Here is a 13245-nt window from a genome sequence, read left to right as displayed (position 1 = left end):
GTTATGAAGGCCATTGATCCCATCAATGCTAGTTTGGTTCCTCAATACTAGCAGACTGACCCACAACTTTACCTTACTGTTTTTTTTTTTTTTTTTTTTTTTTTTTAAGATTGAGCAGCAATAGTGTGGCTTGGTAACCTATTCCATACACTCAGCACTCACTACTCAGACCCTCCGTCCAAGGTCTGTCTCCTCATAATTTCAAATGGTGAATAACCATGGAGGCCTGTGCTTATTTCACTTATAGCAATGGACATAAGCAACCCGCTCGCTATTCATTCGGTTATTTGTGGAATAACCAAAGTACTAGATGAACGTCTCTACCTGATCATTAAAAAAATATGTTTTCCAAAAATATACTGTTGTTATGCAATCTGCAACATAAATCCACAAAAAAAACACTATTACGTAAAATGCATTTGTGTATAGTTTATTCAATTACTATTATAAACAAAATATTAAACGTATGTACAGGGTGTGCTTTCAAACGCTTCCTGCATCACGGTGTTGGAGACACTACTCCATGAACACAGTCACAGTGTTTGTAGCTCTCTGTGTGGCAATGTGATTGTTTCATGGTACTGCATCACCCGTTGACACACGGACCATGGAATCTCTGCTCTTAACTAGAGAGTCGAGGCGCTCTGGGATGACCATGGAAGTGCAACTCCTAACTGGGCCGAGAATCCAGGTCCATTCCTTTCCAGGACTTTGATGCGTTTCTCTTGTATTGTTCCAGTTCCTTAGAAAGACAGCAGTAAAAACAAACCAATGTGTTTTCAGTTCAATGCAATACAAGGCGCTATGCAAGCCAACACAAGACACTGGGTTGCTCCAGAACAGTATGTACAGTAAGGAAGCATATAAACGAAGAAGGATTGCTGGGCTATAGCGGCCATGAGACAAGAGGGCAACACTGAGGGTTACTTCTGGTCAATCTTTACAGGTGGAGGACGCAGTGGTGCGAATTGATTGGATCGTCACAGGTAAACAGTCCACAGTGTTACCTGAAAGTGGAGCTACTAAGAGATTTCCTGGACAGAACATTATCTAACTTTTCTTTTTACCTAGGCGTTATCTGAAAGTGAAGTTAGTAAGAGATTTCCTGAACAAAACATTCTCAAATGACCACCGTCAAAATATTAACAAGAACAGGACTTGATGAATGACTACTCTAATGTCGATTGTTTACTCTTTGTGCCATTATATCAAACACCTGCACGCATCGCCCAGAAGCCCTTCGCCTATGATGTAATAACCAGCTTCGTTTAGAGAAACACCTGTTTATTTCCTCCCACTATGAACTGCAAACACTCCAAGTTACTCTGCAAATAAAAAACCCTGAAAAGTTTAAATCCATCGCATTTCTATCGAGAGTCTCAACCCAAACCCAAATACTAAGCTAAGCTCTTATCCTCTGTGCGGTATGCTGCACAGAGCAATGTACCTACTGACCTGCTATACATTTCAACTGAAGTATTCAGGTAGAATGACCGTTAAAACCCGCTGCAGACAAGGACACTAATGCAGACAGACATCTCCTTATGATGCTGTTTCCCATCTCGTTTCCTTTGATAACAGGAAAAACTAAAGATTTCTTCAAAAGTGGAATCGTGCGCATGCAGAACTCAGCAAAATGGAACACATTTTCAAATACAAAAGCAAATCAGATTTATACTCCTCTTACCAAGCTTTTAAAAAATAACAAGTGATTCTGTTCAGCGTTTTTCACTGTATCTATGTAATTTGTATCTGACAGGTTAGGAGGTTGGACACTGCTAGGTAAATGCTGATTTGTTAAGGAATGCAAATGCACAGACAAACGTGTTCCTTACTAACCAAAACGAAGAAACGAGCACCTGGTAATAACCTTAATTTTGGAACTGGAGCAATATATACAGTAAAGAGGACAGTGACAGAGCAGATACAGATTGCAGGGTTTGAGTAAAAAGGACAGTGACAGAGCAGATACAGATTATAGGGTTTGAGTAAAAAGGACAGTGACAGAGCAGATACAGATTATAGGGTTTGAGTAAGAGGACAGTGACAGAGCAGATACAGATTATAGGGTTTGAGTAAAAAGGACAGTGACAGAGCAGATACAGATTACAGGGTTTGAGTAAGAGGACAGTGACAGAGCAGATACAGATTACAGGGTTTGAGTAAGAGGACAGTGACAGAGCAGATACAGATTACAGGGTTTGAGTAAGAAGACAGTGACAGAGCAGATACAGATTACAGGGTTTGAGTACGAGGACAGTGACAGAGCAGATACAGATTATAGGGTTTGAGTAAGAGGACAGTGACAGAGCAGATACAGATTACAGGGTTTGAGTAAGAGGACAGTGACAGAGCAGATACAGATTACAGGGTTTGAGTAAGAAGACAGTGACAGAGCAGATACAGATTACAGGGTTTGAGTACGAGGACAGTGACAGAGCAGATACAGATTACAGGGTTTGAGTAAGAGGACAGTGATAGAGCAGATACAGATTACAGGGTTTGAGTAAGAGGACAGTGACAGAGCAGATACAGATTATAGGGTTTGAGTAAGAGGACAGTGACAGAGCAGATACAGATTACAGGGTTTGAGTAAGAGGACAGTGACAGAGCAGATACAGATTATAGGGTTTGAGTAAGAGGACAGTGACAGAGCAGATACAGATTGCAGGGTTTGAGTACGAGGACAGTGACAGAGCAGATACAGATTATAGGGTTTGAGTAAGAGGACAGTGACAGAGCAGATACAGATTACAGGGTTTGAGTAAGAGGACAGTGACAGAGCAGATACAGATTATAGGGTTTGAGTAAGAGGACAGTGACAGAGCAGATACAGATTACAGGGTTTGAGTAAGAGGACAGTGACAGATCAGATACAGATTATAGGGTTTGAGTAAGAGGACAGTGACAGAGCAGATACAGATTGCAGGGTTTGAGTAAAAAGGACAGTGACAGAGCAGATACAGATTGCAGGGTTTGAGTAAGAAGACAGTGACAGAGCAGATACAGATTACAGGGTTTGAGTACGAGGACAGTGACAGAGCAGATACAGATTACAGGGTTTGAGTAAGAGGACAGTGATAGAGCAGATACAGATTACAGGGTTTGAGTAAGAGGACAGTGACAGAGCAGATACAGATTATAGGGTTTGAGTAAGAGGACAGTGACAGAGCAGATACAGATTACAGGGTTTGAGTAAGAGGACAGTGACAGAGCAGATACAGATTATAGGGTTTGAGTAAGAGGACAGTGACAGAGCAGATACCGATTGCAGGGTTTGAGTACGAGGACAGTGACAGAGCAGATACAGATTATAGGGTTTGAGTAAGAGGACAGTGACAGAGCAGATACAGATTACAGGGTTTGAGTAAGAGGACAGTGACAGAGCAGATACAGATTATAGGGTTTGAGTAAGAGGACAGTGACAGAGCAGATACAGATTACAGGGTTTGAGTAAGAGGACAGTGACAGATCAGATACAGATTATAGGGTTTGAGTAAGAGGACAGTGACAGAGCAGATACAGATTGCAGGGTTTGAGTAAAAAGGACAGTGACAGAGCAGATACAGATTGCAGGGTTTGAGTACGAGGACAGTGACAGAGCAGATACAGATTGCAGGGTTTGAGTAAAAAGGACAGTGACAGAGCAGATACAGATTGCAGGGTTTGAGTACGAGGACAGTGACAGAGCAGATACAGATTGCAGGGTTTGAGTAAAAAGGACAGTGACAGAGCATATACAGATTATAGGGTTTGAGTAAGAGGACAGTGACGGATCAGATACAGATTACAGGGTTTGAGTAAAAAGGACAGTGACAGAGCAGATACAGATTACAGGGTTTGAGTAAGAGGACAGTGACAGAGCAGATACAGATTACAGGGTTTGAGTAAGAGGACAGTGACAGAGCAGATACAGATTACAGGGTTTGAGTAAGAAGACAGTGACAGAGCAGATACATATTACAGGGTTTGAGTAAGAGGACAGTGACAGAGCAGATACAGATTGCAGGGTTTGAGTAAGAAGACAGTGACAGAGCAGATACAGATTACAGGGTTTGAGTAAGAAGACAGTGACAGAGCAGATACAGATTACAGGGTTTGAGTAAGAGGACAGTGACAGAGCAGATACAGATTACAGGGTTTGAGTAAGAAGACAGTGACAGAGCAGATACAGATTATAGGGTTTGAGTAAGAGGACAGTGACAGAGCAGATACAGATTACAGGGTTTGAGTAAGAGGACAGTGACAGAGCAGATACAGATTACAGGGTTTGAGTAAGAAGACAGTGACAGAGCAGATACAGATTACAGGGTTTGAGTACGAGGACAGTGACAGAGCAGATACAGATTACAGGGTTTGAGTAAGAGGACAGTGACAGAGCAGATACAGATTACAGGGTTTGAGTAAGAGGACAGTGACAGAGCAGATACAGATTATAGGGTTTGAGTAAGAGGACAGTGACAGAGCAGATACAGATTGCAGGGTTTGAGTAAGAGGACAGTGACAGAGCAGATACAGATTATAGGGTTTGAGTAAGAGGACAGTGACAGAGCAGATACAGATTATAGGGTTTGAGTAAGAGGACAGTGACAGAGCAGATACAGATTACAGGGTTTGAGTAAGAGGACAGTGACAGAGCAGATACAGATTACAGGGTTTGAGTAAGAGGACAGTGACAGAGCAGATACAGATTATAGGGTTTGAGTAAGAGGACAGTGACAGAGCAGATACAGATTGCAGGGTTTGAGTAAGAGGACAGTGACAGAGCAGATACAGATTATAGGGTTTGAGTAAGAGGACAGTGACAGAGCAGATACAGATTGCAGGGTTTGAGTACGAGGACAGTGACAGAGCAGATACAGATTATAGGGTTTGAGTAAGAAGACAGTGACAGAGCAGATACAGATTACAGGGTTTGAGTAAGAGGACAGTGACAGAGCAGATACAGATTGCAGGGTTTGAGTAAGAAGACAGTGACAGAGCAGATACAGATTACAGGGTTTGAGTAAGAAGACAGTGACAGAGCAGATACAGATTACAGGGTTTGAGTAAGAGGACAGTGACAGAGCAGATACAGATTACAGGGTTTGAGTACGAGGACAGTGACAGAGCAGATACAGATTATAGGGTTTGAGTAAGAGGACAGTGACAGAGCAGATACAGATTACAGGGTTTGAGTAAGAGGACAGTGACAGAGCAGATACAGATTACAGGGTTTGAGTAAGAAGACAGTGACAGAGCAGATACAGATTACAGGGTTTGAGTACGAGGACAGTGACAGAGCAGATACAGATTACAGGGTTTGAGTAAGAGGACAGTGACAGAGCAGATACAGATTACAGGGTTTGAGTAAGAGGACAGTGACAGAGCAGATACAGATTATAGGGTTTGAGTAAGAGGACAGTGACAGAGCAGATACAGATTGCAGGGTTTGAGTAAGAGGACAGTGACAGAGCAGATACAGATTACAGGGTTTGAGTAAGAGGACAGTGACAGAGCAGATACAGATTATAGGGTTTGAGTAAGAGGACAGTGACAGAGCAGATACAGATTACAGGGTTTGAGTAAGAGGACAGTGACAGATCAGATACAGATTATAGGGTTTGAGTAAGAGGACAGTGACAGAGCAGATACAGATTGCAGGGTTTGAGTAAAAAGGACAGTGACAGAGCAGATACAGATTGCAGGGTTTGAGTACGAGGACAGTGACAGAGCAGATACAGATTGCAGGGTTTGAGTAAAAAGGACAGTGACAGAGCAGATACAGATTGCAGGGTTTGAGTACGAGGACAGTGACAGAGCAGATACAGATTGCAGGGTTTGAGTAAAAAGGACAGTGACAGAGCATATACAGATTATAGGGTTTGAGTAAGAGGACAGTGACAGAGCAGATACAGATTACAGGGTTTGAGTAAGAAGACAGTGACAGAGCAGATACAGATTACAGGGTTTGAGTAAGAGGACAGTGACAGAGCAGATACAGATTACAGGGTTTGAGTAAGAGGACAGTGACAGAGCAGATACAGATTACAGGGTTTGAGTAAGAGGACAGTGACAGAGCAGATACAGATTACAGGGTTTGAGTAAGAAGACAGTGACAGAGCAGATACAGATTACAGGGTTTGAGTAAGAGGACAGTGACAGAGCAGATACAGATTACAGGGTTTGAGTAAGAGGACAGTGACAGAGCAGATACAGATTACAGGGTTTGAGTAAGAGGACAGTGACAGAGCAGATACAGATTACAGGGTTTGAGTACCTGGTCCTTCTGTGCTCTCATTGCATCGATCTCAGGTTCTGAATACTGTGGATCTTTGGCTGGGTCTTTGATGTCTTTCAGAGTGCTGGTACTCTGAAATAGATGATAATCAATGACAAACAGCAAAATACAGGAAGAGGACTATCTTAAACCATCTAATTTGAATAAACAGTAGTGGGCCGATAACATACCAAATAAGCATTAAAATCAGTTGCAGTTGTTACTGGGATGAGATGGAGTAATGGTATCTTTTTGGGTAATTTACACCCTTCCAAAAAATTGCCACAGTAATTTTACAGTTTTGCGTTTGCAAGCAATTATCTAATTTTTATGACTTATGAAATGTCTCTTGTCAGGTTTGATGAATCTTTGACTATCTGGTCTAAGGTTAAAGATTGGTTTGTTTTTTTTGAGAGTTTGATATGTAAACATGTTACACTAGAAACTGGCATGAAAACACTAACAAAAAGAAACAATACGAAGTTCTGCACTTCACTCAGAAACAGCCGGTCACTGATTGTGAAGTACCCACCGAACACACCCCAAATAAGCACAACAGCAAAACCCTACACCTTTGCATTAGCAACAGCTATTGAAACATCAGCGGACCCCACGCATCAGCACCTTCGGCACTACATGGGTCAGCAGTGTGGAGTAGTGGTTAGGGCTCTGGACTCTTGAACGGAGGGTCGTGGGTTCAATCCCAGGTGGGGGACACTGCTGCTGTACCCTTGAGCAAGGTACTTTACCTAGATTGCTCCAGTAAAAACCCAACTATATAAATGGGTAATTGTATGTACAAATAATGTGTAAAAAAAAAAAAAAAAAAAAAAAAAAAATTAATTGTATATAAAAATAATGTGATATCTTGTAACAATTGTAAATCACCCTGGATAAGGGTGTCTACTAAGAAATAAATAATAATAATAATACAACAACATCAGGAGGCTTTGAAATGACCGGACGTATGAATATTCCTTCTTTGCAGGGATCTGTTGGGGTGCTGAGTCCTGGGGAGCTACTGTATGAAACACACACAGCTGCCACATGGTCTGAGAGAAGCACATGCAGTACCTGGGGTGGGAACAGCCTCTCGTACACCTTCTTCCACAGGTCCAGGGGGGTCTTAGCCTGCAGCTTCCCAATATCAGCATCGGAGGCAGGGGGAGAACCTGCAAATAAAACACCAGCGGTCAGGGAAACGACAGGAGCATCAGAGAGGATTACAGTGATGGGCTGTCAAATTAGTTTTCAGATAAAACATTTAATTACAGATTTTTCCATTTGCCACAGCTGCACACCACCTACTGTAGTGGGCATTTAATAAATAAAAAAACAACCCCACACTTCAGAAATTCTGCATTTAATAATATTTTTTTGATTTAGTAGTTAGACAGGCAAATAAACAATATTACATAATTATAAAGAGCACACATTAAACACACATATGATTAAATATTAGAATATATTATGTAGATGGTATAGAGAGTATCCAATGAAGGTGGGTTTCAGCAGTTGTGACTGGGCATTAACAAGCAGACCCCCTTACATCCTCTTATAAAGGACCACTCTCTCAGACACAGGAACGGTTATTAAGACAACATGAAGAGCACTGACGTTACTGTAAATGTAGTAAAAACCACGAAATACAATTCAATAAAACAAATCTTGTAATGAGAAGTTGCACATTAAGAGATTTTCATTGTACTTCAATTCACTGTGTTGATCTAGCTCCACCCAGTGCATAATAGGCAGAACTGCAGCAGAGTTTGATGCATTCAAGTCCTCACTGAAACTCTGGCTCTTCCTGTTAGAATTGAAAATCTTCAGGATGCTAACTCAGGACAAGCAACAAGAAAACAAAGCACACTTAACATTAACATTTCAATCTAATGAACTAAAAATAAGAAATAAACAAGTCAACTACTAAGTGTGCTTACCAATCTGACCCAGTGAATCCATCCCTGCAGGGATTAACAATGGCTTGTTCTGGTCCAAGGATACAGATTTACTGTTATGGAGAACAATGACATTATATTACTTAGTAAAATGACAGATTATGCTAATGTTCTAGTAACATATACATTGCACTCACAGAGTAAGAGTGCCACATTTCTATATGTGTGCGTGTGTGCTAGTAACATATACATTGCACTCACAGAGTAAGAGTGCCACATTTCTATATGTGTGCGTGTGTGCTGTATCTGTGTGTGTGTGTGTGCGCGTGTGTGCTGTATCTGTGTGTATGTGCGTGTGTGCTGTATCTGTGTGTGTGTGTTCTGTGTGTGTGTTCTGTGTGTGTGTGTGTGCGCGTGTGTGCTGTATCTGTGTGTGGGGAGGTGCAATATACAGAGTGTTTACAAAGACACTTGCTGTACACAAACTGTTAACTACAGAAGACTGAACTGCGCCAGATGAAGCCCATTGAGGGGGCTGTAGCCAATGACCAGAAGCATTACTGCACTGCTAAAAGGAATCCTCTATATTTCTCAATGTTGAATTATTTACCTGTTTAAAATCCTATCATATGTGTTCTCTATGATTGTCTATTGTCGCTTCAGCTTATATCATTATTTACCATGCTTACTAACTATTCCAATGCTTCTGAAAAGACTCCTTTAGCACGCACTTCAGTGCGTTATGCTTCCCCTCCAGGATGCAGTGCACAGCACAACGCTGACATGTTTCCCCAATTCACTTCCCCACAATCAGCTAAGAGTTTTTACAGAAGGATTTTGAGGCATTACAAAACAAGCAGTAATAAAGAAAAACATTTTTAAACGAGATAAATCAACACGTGCTCACCCTCTTTCTGTTCCGAACGCGAGGTGATTAATCAGACTCCGTGTCTTAGACATTAGACTTTCAGTCTTGCTGCTAGTGAACTGGGAAATAGAAGACAATACACAACAGGACAATCAAGTCAGTCTTGGCTACTGCACAGACACACAATACAATACCATTATATATTGACCGGGCTGGAAAACAAGACACTGGTTCCTAAAACTTTTAAAAAACATTCAGCAATACATCCCCTCTTCCATGGTCATTTAGAGCAAATATTTGCAGTCATGTCAATATGCATTTGGGGCTGGAGTGGAACCACTAAATCTAGAAGAGGAAGACTTTACATAGCTCACTGCTCTAAAACAAAAGAAGATCTTTCCTTACAACTAATGAGGCTCCATGATAATGCGCGATGAACCGCAGTGTCTTGCAAATGACCTTCCTCTTCTCCGAGTCAAAATCCTAAACCAAGGAAGGATTACAAAGCACACTTCAGATAAAATCAAGAAGTACATTTTAATGGACTGGTAGTGATTTCATTAGAAGTCGAAAACCTTACCTGAAAAATATCAAACTTGCTTCCTATTATAAGCAGAGGAACAGGGAACGGATCAATTAACTCACGGTCCTGTTGAGATATGGAATGTGTGTGGTAGTATTAGTGTTAGTCTCGGTGAGGATTATTCATTTGACATTATCAAACTACATTTGAATCACTTTGAGTTTATAACCTCCTTGACTGTAGCATGCATTATACAGTATTAGTATTGAGTTTTCTCAAACTGATTCAATATGGAACCATGGATATAGTTTAGACCTGGTGTATGTATGGCATCTAGCAGGCTGGGCAGTCGGTACTCACCGGATAGTCCTTTGGTAGAGTCCTCGCGCCTCGCTGTCTTGTCTCTTTGTTGGCTTTGGTGTCACTCTTCACCAGCTCAGTGAAGACCTTGTCCACCTGGGCTCCCGTCACCTGCAGGAGCTTCTCCATGGTGAGCCACAGATCACTGGGTTTCGAGAGGTCCAGAACAACAACGACAGACAGAGACCTTCAGAAAGGAAATACAAGCGGCTGTGTCAGCATCAGTGGCATGTACAATATAAACCCAACGAGAAATGTTTCACATCAAATAGAAAACTGTAGACGGACAGAAAGGGTCCTCCACTGTTAGAGAGCTCATTTAAGAACAGGAATGAAGAATTGTCTACGAAGCGCATTAATAATAATACCAACATGTCTCACCTTACATTGTCGGTTGTAATGGGAATCTGTATGAGATCCGAGAGGGAGGTACCTCCGCCTAATTCCCAAAAATGAGCAATGTCTTTTGGCTGCAACAGAAACAAATGTTTACCAACAACAATCAGAGAGATTTCCGTGTGCTCCTTACAACATAAACAGAACATGCGCCCACAGGTACAGCATACAGGTACCATTGTGAGTCGATGTAAACTAGCTCTTTTTGTTTTTAAGAAACACGCCAGGCCAAAAAGGGCCAAACAGGAAAACACACCATAATTCCATATGGAATTGTGGGCTGGATTGTCATTGGTTTTAATGAAAGTCGAGTAAAATAAATGGCAGGCGCAACATAGTTTAGTGCAGCATAAGGTAATGCATCACACATGGGTAGTAAACATACAATAGGAAATATGTAAGCCAGCTGGGTTTGCAGTTACACACCGTGTTGTGTCCTCGCGCTCTCCTTCCGAAAGTGTATTCCAGTGCTAGAGTGGGTTTCGGTGCTTCGTCTCTGTGTAATAAACAAATAGTGGACAACAGGGGTGTGCAGTCTATTACTGTATTGAGTTCTTACCAATAATCAATGGGTTTAACAGGGGTGTGTAGTCTATAATTGTATTCAGTGCTTATCAATAATCAGTGGGTTTACAACAAGCTGGCACATACCTGTCGAGACACCTCAGAATAATCGACGTCTTGCCCTAAAAATGTTCAAAACGGAAGATGTAAGTCAGCTCAGTGCACAGGGAAATGTTCTTGTGTATTACAAAAAGAAGCTGCCATTCCTTGTAACAACCACGAGAGGTCATGCTTGTGCGAAAGAAACAGAAGGGCAGACTGAAACAAAATGCAGAGATTCACACATGAATGACGGCACAAGCTTACAAAAACTGTTGCAGGGTGCCTGTGTACATCTTCAGGAAATCAGAGAAAGTGGTTTATTTATCTGCTTTGCAAGCAACAGCCTTCTATATTACACCATTAAAATACATTACTATGCTACTTGGAGTGGTTTGTAAGTAGTCAGTACAATCGCTGCATTGGTAATTAAAACCACAATCTCCCAGTCACAGCCCTAAAAGCATAGAGAACAGTTATGCTTTAACAATGCTTTACTATGATTTGTCCATAACTTGAAAATCCTCAATCAGAATTCTAAGCTAAAACTATAAGAAATAGAGTCAAGTAGACAAATGTTTCTTATAGTTTCCATGCTGTGCTATGTTTTATTTTATTTTTTTTACAGCGGTACACATGGATAAAAAGTTAAATGACAATGCTGAAGCGGTGTGCTGTACTGTGATGAAGATGATGAGGATGAGGAGAGTGTTTACCCCGCTCTTGTTGCCCATGAAGAACACGGCTCTCTCCCCGACCTCCGTCTCCCTGCTGCCTTCAGTCTCTCGGCTCTGCACCTCGGCCACAGCAATCTCCCACAGGCTGTCACTGCAGCAGAACAGCAGAACAGCTCTATTTCAACACTGAACAAAACAGCCTTACTAGCGAGTAGAACCACACGGCTCCCGGCTCATTGTTCCATTAGCACCAGGTGTGTCTCGTCCAGTGGTGCACACACCTGTTGCTTGTCACAATGCATCTCCAAGCTGGAGCCATCTACTTATAAAGACTCCCATTGCATAGCGGTTTGATCCATTCCTGGTTTTGCTATGAGTTTAATAAAATACACACCTGAGCTTGTTATCTATACACTGTGGCTAATCAAGCTCGTAGTAAAACCTGGAAAGGGTGGAGCTACTCTGCAACAGGAGTCTTATTTCCATGAATGCGATCACAACTGGAGTTGCGCTTCCTTTCTAGTGGTTTACTGGGAGCGTTGCCCATCCTGGAGGGCCTGGCAGACTGTCTTGATTGGTCAATGCTGACTCAGGGACGAGCCACAGGAACCCACTTATAATCCTCCTTTTCAATGAGTGTTGCTGTCCCAGCTCTGACACACAAACACGACATTTTAATACATTCTCTCTCCGTTTTTAATATTATTATTTTTATTTTTAACCAGTATGTGTATTACATATAAATAAGAGAAAAACAACAAGATAAGAGAAAAACAGGAAGAAAGTACTTTGATTTATTACAAAATAAATAATTCTAGTTTTGAGGACATTATCTGTGCAATTTGGACGCTGCAATTCAGCTAAAGAAAACTTTATTAATCGAATGAAATTTGAATTACCTTGAAATACATGTAGATATTATTTGAATGTAATATTGCACTTTTTGTGCTAGTCACAAATAATACATACATAATAGTAATGAAAATATAGTGAGCTCGTAAAATCTATAACCAATTTTACTGTAGCAACGAGGATGCCTCTGCAATTACTACCAGCAGTACACGCTGCAAAACGACCGTGTATAATAATCCCCCGTCCACTACAGACAGTTTGGTCAGTTCAAATTCATTTGGACCATCGATTGAAAAATAAATGATGTTTATCACATGTACTTATCAGATAAGTGAGCTTCTCGAATGAGTTATGTTTCCTAAAATGTCCTGGTTTTCAGACTGAATCACATATCATTAAGTTACCCGTAGAAAACACCTACCTTGCTTTCGGCATTGTTTTCAATAAACAGTTAATAACAGTTGCAAATTTGCACTTATCCTGATCGCTGTCTTTTTGACGTTTCGAGATTGTATTTACAATAAAGAAGTTACCGAGTGTAAACGTTGCGATGGGAAACAGCGCAGGTTCTGTGACGTTCCACACAAATACGTATCCACGCGTCATTCTGGGGATTCTGGGAGGTGATGTTTATTCTTCCAAAGCTCATTCGGATAGCACTAGCAGTGATTTATATCTCAATGAAAGATATATCTCCAGTGCCTGTGCTTTCTGTGGTCAGAAGAGGAGGATTCATGTCATTTATTTGTAATCTGTGATTACACGAAGTCTTTCTGGACTGATGTTTCATTGTTTATTTTAAGGAAAAC

General features: G+C 41.2%; 1 protein-coding gene across 1 annotated transcript; it reads right to left on the bottom strand.

Moving 5' to 3' along the window:
* Positions 1–414: 414 nt before the first annotated feature.
* On the bottom strand, positions 415–13035 carry dync2li1 (dynein, cytoplasmic 2, light intermediate chain 1). The gene is made up of 13 exons (XM_034017741.3): positions 12858–13035; positions 11624–11735; positions 10956–10990; positions 10731–10800; positions 10290–10378; positions 9909–10095; positions 9606–9674; positions 9431–9508; positions 9065–9144; positions 8200–8270; positions 7334–7431; positions 6260–6352; positions 415–742 (listed from the first exon to the last, which is right to left on the bottom strand). The coding sequence occupies exons 1-13, from the start codon at positions 12869–12871 to the stop codon at positions 671–673; spliced, it is 1068 nt and encodes a 355-aa protein (XP_033873632.3). The 5' UTR covers positions 12872–13035; the 3' UTR covers positions 415–670.
* Between the last annotated feature and the right edge of the window lie 210 nt (positions 13036–13245).

The sequence above is a fragment of the Acipenser ruthenus genome, chromosome 6 (genome assembly GCF_902713425.1).
Source record: "Acipenser ruthenus chromosome 6, fAciRut3.2 maternal haplotype, whole genome shotgun sequence".
NCBI lineage: Eukaryota > Metazoa > Chordata > Actinopteri > Acipenseriformes > Acipenseridae > Acipenser > Acipenser ruthenus.
The sequence above is the reverse complement of the archived record's forward strand: the minus strand, read 5'-3'. Positions and strand labels throughout refer to the sequence as shown.